General features: G+C 36.3%; 1 protein-coding gene across 1 annotated transcript; it reads right to left on the bottom strand.

Moving 5' to 3' along the window:
* Positions 1–8,224, bottom strand: LOC109056790 (TBC1 domain family member 17-like). The gene is made up of 17 exons (XM_042720322.1): positions 8,119–8,224; positions 7,361–7,456; positions 7,166–7,243; positions 5,829–5,946; positions 5,559–5,742; positions 5,369–5,480; positions 5,113–5,283; positions 4,906–5,031; positions 4,707–4,810; positions 2,713–2,807; positions 2,508–2,624; positions 2,323–2,423; positions 2,142–2,241; positions 1,928–2,025; positions 1,056–1,172; positions 863–949; positions 1–767 (listed from the first exon to the last, which is right to left on the bottom strand). The coding sequence occupies exons 1-17, from the start codon at positions 8,143–8,145 to the stop codon at positions 597–599; spliced, it is 1,902 nt and encodes a 633-aa protein (XP_042576256.1). The 5' UTR covers positions 8,146–8,224; the 3' UTR covers positions 1–596.
* Between the last annotated feature and the right edge of the window lie 927 nt (positions 8,225–9,151).

Below are 9,151 nucleotides of genomic sequence, written 5' to 3'. Positions count from 1 at the left end.
TCAGGGACTAAATTTCAATGTTTTATTCTTTAGCCATATGAAAAAGCTTCATTTTAAAAACTAACAAAAGAAGTAATATGAACTAGCTCTTGCTTCATTGCATGCAAAACGGTAGTGCACAGCATCATCTTCTAGCTGTCACTGAGTGTAACACTACAGGCAACATAAACAGAAAGGCAGAGAAAACAACTGATATACATTATCATACATTATCATACTACGAGTATAGTGGATCAAACAATGAGATACCTAAAGCTCATAAATGCATAAAATATTAACTGATAAAATATGAGCTGCAAATAAAATGCTCACGTTATAAATGTTGTAATCGTTCCTTCTCTTCAGTGACTCTGTCAGCAATGCCCACAGTTATTCACACATCAGTTTAAACAGCATGTGGAAAATACTCGGCCCTTCTTAGGAAAGTACAGTATTAAGTTATTGTTATTAGGTCACTGCAGATCTAGATTTCAATCTCCGAATTACATTCACCATATTTTATCAACACGTTAATCATTATTATTATTTTTTGGAATATTCATCATTATGGTTAAATTAAAATCATCTGTATCCATTCTGCCAATCACCTTCTGGAATTAGGGGTGTGTAGGAGTCTGTCCATTGAACGGCTGGCAGGATGAAGCTCCTCTGGCCTCGGACTGAGCGAGAAGGCTGTCTGTCTCTGAGGGCTCTGAGTTTGGACTCTCTTCTGATGAGCTGGATGGGACACGCAGCCCAAGAACTTCCTGTACTTTCAAAGACAGCTCCTGAGAACAGAGCAGTCAGAAAGCATTATGAAGTTTTCATGACCACCACAGTTGTTTTTCAGAGCTTATCAGCAGTCATATCTGTCCAGTCTCACCTTGCAGTTTGTCAGCTGCAAATAAATAGCCTCTGCTCCACAGAGTATTGACTGCAGATCCAGCTTCATGGTCAGCTCATTAATGTGCTGGACACACACACACACACACACACACACGTTTAGAATCAACTGTGCATGTCATTTTCCTGGTTCTGCTTTATATTTTCATGGGCTTAAACAATTCTATGCTTACCTTCAGTATAGAGTTAAAATCATGATTTGAACCAATCAGCTCCCTTTTTTGTGACTCAAGAATGGAGCAGGCCATAAGTAAGTGGAAGTTTTCACAAGGCAGACGAGTCCACAGAACCTGCAAAACACTGGTGTTGTTATTGTTCAATAAAACTACTAAAATCATTTCCTTTCATTGAAATAAAGTTGAAATAAAATATAAATAGTAGATGATAAACTTAACTTAAACTTAAGTATTAAAACTACTGAGACTAAAAAAAAAAAAAAAATCTCAACAAAAAAAATACAAAAACTAAAAATAAATAAAATAAAAATAAAAAAAATAAAACAAAAATAATGAAATTAAAAAATAAAAAAACACAATAAAAAAAAAAAAAAAATAAAAAAAATAGAAATATTAAAAAAAATAAAACTACAGAAACCACTAAAACTGAAATAAAAATAAATGAAATATAAATATTAAAAAATCTAATACTACAGAAACTGAAACTTAAAAATAAATTAAATCTAAATAGAAATATAAAAAATCTTAAACTAATAAAAATGACAAGCACAAAATTGCTTACATTTAAAATAAAATTAAAATGAAAAAATTGAAAGAATACTAAAATGACACTGATGAGAAGAGAGTTTTTGATATTTAATAAATGAATATAACAAATCAATATTAAAAATCTAAATTTTAAGTTATTTAAACTGCAGGATATAACAGAAAACTACTGTAAGTTCACATGGCCTGTGTGCTTAACATATTTGAGTCAGCATATTTTGCTAAAATATATCAATTCAAATGAATTATAAACATATTATATTTTATATGTTATTAATGATGATGAAAGTCAGAGAAAATAATACAAATAACCTCCCTCTTACCTCCCAAAGACTCAAGATGTCTTCAAAAGAGAATTCTCTCTTAAACCAAATCAGCAACCAGCGGAAACAGAAACAAAGTGAACCACTGTCCTGAGAGTCTAAGAGAGAGAATTTATTTATTTTTTTAACCAGCTGTGCCACCGTGCATTAGCCAATAGAGCAAAAAACAAATATAGAAGGTAGAGGTTTACAGAGAATGTGTGTTTGTGTTTACCCAGGTAGTCACACAGCTCTGGATCAAGTGCTCTCAGCAGGAGGCTGAGCTGAAGCAGCTGCTGTTTCATGGCCTCCTGAGACTCTTCAAAGTTTTGGTGCTAAAGAAAGATAAAGGCTTTATACCCAGAGCTAATGCATCGATTGAACAACACAATCAGAAAACAAGTGTGTTTACTGACCACTAAATCCATAAAGCCTGTCAAACACCAGAAAGACTCCACCTCATTCTGGGTAACAAAGAGGAGAGGAGACAGAAGATCACTCATCCCCTGGACATAACCTAAAGAGCAAAGAGAAAGAGAAAGAGTGATGAGAGACATAACAGCATCCTCTAGTGGTCGGTAGCTGGAATTAAAGCACATACCCAGATCGAAGTTATACATGCAGTACGTCATCAGTACGTCGTGGAGCAGCGTAAGTCCTGGGTTCTCATTCCCAGAAAAGAAGGAATTGTGTCTGTCTGTTCGATTCACATCCCGTTCTGTCCAATCAAAGAGCAGGAGCAAGTCAGATGTAGAAAGTGATGTGTTACACTTGCTGTAGGATCTATGACACACAGCTAAACCTACCTATGAGGCTGCGGTACCCTCGGAAGAGAGAGTTCCTCATCTCCTGCTCCTCACTAACTGACTTCCACTGAACCTTCATCCTGAAATACTCATCCCTGAGGAGAAAAATAACAAATGTGAAGAGCACAAAATTAAAAGAATAATTCACGCTGACGATCAGGGGTTTTAGAAAGGAAAGAGGCAGGGTAGACACATTATTGGTCTTATCTTTCAGGTTTGTGTATATGAAATAAGTAGTAGTATGTATGGTAGATTAGAACTTAGAATTGCAAGTATAATTGCTGTTATCAAAATTTGAGGTCAGTAAGCTTTTATTCATCAAAGATGCATTAAATTAACCAAAAGTGACAGACATATAGAATGTTATCAAAAACTTATTTCAAATAAATTCTGTTATTTTTAATCCTAAAAAGGTTTCACTGTTTCCTTCAAAAACATTTAAAAAAAAAATATGTAGCACAACTTTTTCAACATTGATAATACTAAAAATGTTTCTTGAGCAGCAAATCATCATATTAGAATGATTTCTGAAGGATCATGTGACACTGAAGACTGGAGTAATGATGCTGAAAAATCAGCTTTTCCATCACAGGAATAAAATAAATTTTAAAATTATATTATATATTATAAATTACATTATTAAAATTATATTACAATAGAAAACAGTTATTTTAAATGGTCATAATATTTCACAATATTACTGTTTGTACTGCATTTTTGTTCAAATAAATGTAGCCTCGTGAGCATAAGAGAGTTCTTAAAAAAAAAAAAAAACCTTTAAAAAAATCTTATTGACTCCAAACTTTTTGACAGCAGTTCATATCCTGTGCTAAACTTAGGTCTAAAAAGAAAAATGACACAGGAAACCACGAACAGCTGCAAATAAATTAAGTAGTCGTATGGTAGATTAGATTTTAGAAATTTAAATATAAATGACCCTTCGCAAAAAAAATCTCCTTAGTTACTGTTGCTATTTTCGACAAGTCATGGTGCTCTCACACTACACATGTTCTCACGCAGTGAAAAATACATCGCTGAGCAAAGAGGAAACTGACAACACACCGACAGATAAGACAGAGCAGGTTACTTTTGCTATGAAACAAAGTTTTAGCATTTTTTAAGATATTCAAAAATAAATACCATTTTGTGGCTCTTTAGTGTGTCGTGACACATCGCTGTAGCGCCTCAGTTCAAGAGGCACATGAATCGGTCATCTTTTCATATTTACATATTTAATGCATAAAATAAACATGAATGAACATCAGAAGGGATTTTATTTCAACAGTGGAAAGATGTCAATAAACACCATTTTTAAAGTTTAAGTCCACCGAAGTTAATTTACTATCCTGTCTGGTTTGTTTGTCGATTAAATAGGCAGATTCGGCCTTATGATTGGTCAGATCACCTGTCAATCAAACTCTTTGTGAAGGTCAGTTGCTGTTATCGTTCACCTGGTTGAGCTCAGTAAGCTTTTATTCAAAGATGCATTAAATGAGCCAAAAGTGACAGTAAAGGCATACAGAATGTTACAAAAAAAAATAAAAAAATCATTTCAAATGAATTCTGTTATTTTTATCCTAAAAAGGTTTCACTGTTTGCACAAAAACATTACTGTTTTCAGCATTGATAATAAAAAAAATGCTTCTTGAGCAGCAAATCAGCATATTAGAATGATTCTGAAGGATCAAGACTTGTTTTATAAAAAAAAAAAAAACCTTTAAAAATTTCACTGACCCCAACCTTTTTGACCCTTACCCTTACGTGTAGTGTGAGAGCACCATGACTTGTCGAAAACCTTTCACTGGATATACTGAATACTGACACAGGACAGAAGTACATATCCTATGCTAAGCTTAGGTCTTAAGAGATATACTGAATACTGACACAGGAAACCACAACAGCTGCAAATGGTTAACTGGGTTGAGGGAACAAGTACACTATCGCATTTTTGACCCCTTTGTGGTTTGCGTTAAAACAAAATGTGTTTAGCTCACGTTTTCACCCGAAGGATGTCCTCTCTCTCTTTGGTTGTGCTGTTCCACGGGTAGAACCCCAGTAAGAACTTCCACACCTCATTTCGCTGAGATGGATCAATGCCCTAGAAAAAGCAGGAAAGATTTGAATCAATGGTACCGTCACTGGTTTGTGGCATGTAAACAGGAAAAGGAAAATATCACTGAAACCTAGACGAACCCCTCTAAACACCAGCTTCTTGACCTTCTGTGGATCAGTGACACGGCCCTCTGGATCCAAAAACTGATCCCAGTTATCCAAAGGCTTTCCTCTTTTGACCTCTGGTCTGGGGCCGAGCTCTGCCCCCTGGTGGAACACACAATCTCTTTTAAAGTTTATGCACAATCAGCATTTATACACAAACTGCCCGGACTCTACGTAACTCACACAGGTAATGAGCTCAAAGCCTGGCTCCTCGTCAGCGGAGTGTGGGAAATGGGCATCTTGCGGTGAGCGGTTACCGAGGGGCGACTCCGGATGTCTAAGAGCTCCCCGGAAGAAGTTAGTCACTTTGGAGAAGCCCCCAAACGTGGTCGCGTAAGGGTCCTGAATGAACCTCTGTAGATATGACCAATCAGATGGCATGTTTACAGCACCTTGTTTATGGCTTCAACCACATTAAAACACAACATGCATGACTTACAGACACTAGATCTGCACTGGTTTCATCAAAGAGGTGCAGCTCATCAAAGGACTGCGATAGGGCCCCAGAATCATGCGGGTATGCCAGGAAGAGCCTACCATCCATGGGAGACTTACAGCAGAATGTGTTACATGAGTATGTAAATATATGAGTACTAAAATGCAAAAGAATAAATTAGCTTGCCACTCACGGGGCCAGTCTGATGTAACGCTGCATGGCTTTTAGCAGCTCTCTAGTGCCCCCTCGGTGGAAGTGCAGGGGAGGGAGAGGATCGCCTCCTCTGGTGGTCATCACCAAGAAGTTCTTGCCCAGAGAGAAGCGAGACCTCCGGAGAGAGTACAGCTCTGAAAGGGGCAGGGAGAAGCCCCACTGACCTGCCAAAGACATAAACGTACGTGAGCATGTAGAGTATGTAAATGCAAGCGCACTTCATCTGAGAAGCAGCAGTTTGGCGCAGTACCTGTTCCTCTGACCGGTGGATGCTCTTGGCGTCTTTCCTTCTTGACTGTACTGATGACGGCCCAGTCTGGCTCATAGCCCGGGTCAAACTTAGTTTCCTCTTCCCCTCCTTCCCCATCCTTTCAGGAAACAGAATATAAGAGAGAATAAGAGAGGAACAGACGTTTAGCAAACAGGACGACATTCAAAAGTTGGTAAGTTTTTAATTGTTTTAATGTTCTTGCTTACAAAAAGGCTGCATTTACTTGCTCCAAAAAACAGTAAACACTAATACTGCAAAATACTTTTACAACTGTATTCTATTTTAATATATTTTAAAATGTAATTTATTCATGTGACAGCATAGCTGACTTTTCAGCAGTCACTACTCCAAACTTCAGTGTCGCATGATCCTTCAGAAATCATTCTGATATAATGATTTGATGCTCAAGAAACATTTCTTATGATCAATTATCAGCATTTTTGTAGACCCCGTAATACATTTTTCAGGATTCTTTGATGAATATAAAAACATTTGAGACTGAAAACTTTTGTAACATTATAAATCTTTTTACTGCCACTTGATTAATTAAATGTTTTTAAAAAAAAAAAGAGTATTTATTTCTTTTAAAATAACAAAAAACACTTCCTGACTTTTGAATGATAATGTACATGTTAACAATTTCTTTGAGATTTGACAATTTACACTACATTTATATTTAGTCATTTAGCAGATGCCTTTATCCAAAGCAACTTAAAAATAAGGACAACAGAAGCACTCAAAACCATCAAAAGAGCAGTAAGATGTTACTGCTATGAGAAGTCCCAGTTAGGCTAATGCAGTACACGTAGCAAGGATTTAAAAAAAAAAGATAAATAAAAAGAAAACAAGAAGATAGAATAGAAAACGAATAGAGAATGCTCGTGTTAAAGGATTTTTTTGTTTAAATAAATTAAAAAACAAGTCAAAAAATAGCAAAAGTATACAGAATGCTGTTAGAGGGTCATTTTTTTAAATAAGAAGAAAACAAGTAGTTAGAATTAAAAAAAAGAATAGAGACTGCAAGTGTTAGAGGGTCAGGTATTTATTAATAAATAAAAAAGAAAACAAGTGAATAAAATAGAAAGAGAATAGAGAGTGCTAGTTTTGAAGGTTCATGTGTAGATGGAAGATTTCTATTATTTTTCAATGACCTTTATTTCCATGACTTTGCAAATCACAATTTTACAAATTCCCCCCAAAAAAGTTTTTTTCTTTGAGCATGTTAAGTTCAATATTGATTTTAAATGAGCATGTGACAAGTGACCTTTGAACTCTGAAGAGCAAACTGAGTGTGCTCAAGTCCTTATCTTACCAACCTTTCTGCTGTAGAAGACAGCAGGAGCATTCCTCATATCCTCCTCAACAGGGCTCCACTCCAGCGCCGGCTCTCCACCCTGAAAGTCATTTTGTAAACAGTGTTAACAGACAGAACTATTATTTACTAACACATAACTTGATTAATACTATATAAGCACATCGAAGTGTTTAATAATAAAATGTGCTGATCCTACCCGCTCAACTATCCGGATGAAGCCGGGGATGGTGGTGTCCTGATTGCTTCTTTTGGCATTGGTGTGGAGGTAAACACCCTCCTTCTCAAAGATCAGCTGATGAATGACATAATACATCACACTTTTACAACAGGACCAACTGTCAACCAAAACTACAGAGGGACAGTTTGCAACAAGACGTCAATATATAACGATTATCCTTCAGTTTTGATCATAACAACAGCATTAAATAGATATAATGAATTTAAATGTTAGTTTTTACTAATAACCCAACGATAAAAAAAAATGGTAGCTTTAATTCTACAGTGGACAAATCCTGATATACCACAATAGATTAACAATTCAGCGGATAACAAATAATAAATTTCAGAAGTTATATTAGCAACAGATAATCGCACGGAGGAAGCGGTAATGTCAATCTAGCTGCTAGTTTTCTATAATCTAATACTTCATTACGTTATGACGAAAGCTCTCCAGTTAACTGGTTTGACCAGTGACGCCGTTCAATGTTGCTCAAAGGGTGACAGAGATATTTGAAATGTCAGTCCAGCATAGAGACATGACAGTGACTAAACCTTCATGTCAGTCATCAGCCTGGGCTATCGCTAACCAGCTTCAGCTATGGAAAAACGGGCTTTGCCTGAGACATTAAATACGTAAAAAGGTAAAAATGTACATATAGCTTTGTATGAAGTCATGTCAAATATGACATCGTCGATCTAAACTTAAGGTTACTGACAAACACTGTCGCTACTCACCTTGTGACTCTCTGGCTTCGCCTCCATTCCTCCTCCTGTGCTCGCGTAGTTTCACCAAAACAATCACACTTCCGTTTTTTTCCCTGGGTGACGCCGCCCACCCCCGCAGCAGCCAATCAGAAACTAATAAAGCATGACGTTGTCTTTATTGTTATTTTGAAGATGGTGATAATGAGTATGATGTTCTTAGCATATATTTGTTGATTTTTACATAATATAATGAATTGTAATACAAAACAAAAAAAAAATAAAAAAAATAGTTTCTTTGTTTAAAAAAGTCCTCCCCGCTGTCACCACAAATTCTGTCATGATTTAACCCGTTTTATGTCGTTTCAAACACACAAAGTTAAGACTTTTTTCACACACACACACACACACACACACACACACACACAAAGAGAGCCAGAATGACAGTCAGTCATGAAAGACAGTCATGTTTAAAACACCATTGGGGTGAGTAAAATTACGCCATTTTTAATTATTAATTTAATTTTGCTCTTTAAATTCTCTCACAAAACTGTTTATTAAGTAAAAGTACCAATCACTATAACTCTTGGGAGTACCAGAAACCCCCCGGAGAAATGTGACTGGTTTTACAGTGCACCAAAACATGAAGTCCAGTGAATCATTATGTATCATTTATTATCAGCTTCCTTCAATGTCACACCTGCTCGTATTTGTTATTTCTGAACGTTACCTCTGCACATGTGTTGTGTACGCGCAAGGCGCGTGCGTCCACTCTAATGTTGCCATGTCCGCTTATTTTGCGTATATCGTTTTTGAGATTTGCCTTTACAGATGAATAAAACTAGTCCCTGGTTTGTAACTTGTACTGAATTCTAGATAGGGGTTTTAGGGGCTGTAATGACTTCGGCTGTTCCAACAGGGCTTATTCCAAGAATGTACCCACGTTTTTGGGGATTTCATGTGCTTTTCCAGCCCCATGGTGCGTAAATGTGTTTTCTATTACCAAGTGTGTGTGTGTGCACAGATGAGAAATGTATTCATTTATCGTTATTATAATCGAGCAGGT

Source organism: Cyprinus carpio, chromosome B3 (genome assembly GCF_018340385.1).
Source record: "Cyprinus carpio isolate SPL01 chromosome B3, ASM1834038v1, whole genome shotgun sequence".
In the NCBI taxonomy this organism is placed as follows: Eukaryota; Metazoa; Chordata; class Actinopteri; order Cypriniformes; family Cyprinidae; genus Cyprinus; species Cyprinus carpio.
The sequence above is the reverse complement of the archived record's forward strand: the minus strand, read 5'-3'. Positions and strand labels throughout refer to the sequence as shown.

Bases quoted from the DNA above. Each gene is read 5' to 3' on its own strand.
- LOC109056790 (XM_042720322.1), bottom strand. From the start codon at position 8,145: ATGGAGGCGAAGCCAGAGAGTCACAAG. The intron at 5,481-5,558 runs GTGAGTGGCAAG...ATTCTGCTGTAA, and splicing joins CGTTACATCAGACTGGCCCC to GTCTCCCATGGATGGTAGGC. The intron at 2,026-2,141 runs GTAAACACAAAC...TCTCTCTCTTAG, and splicing joins AGAGCTGTGTGACTACCTGG to ACTCTCAGGACAGTGGTTCA.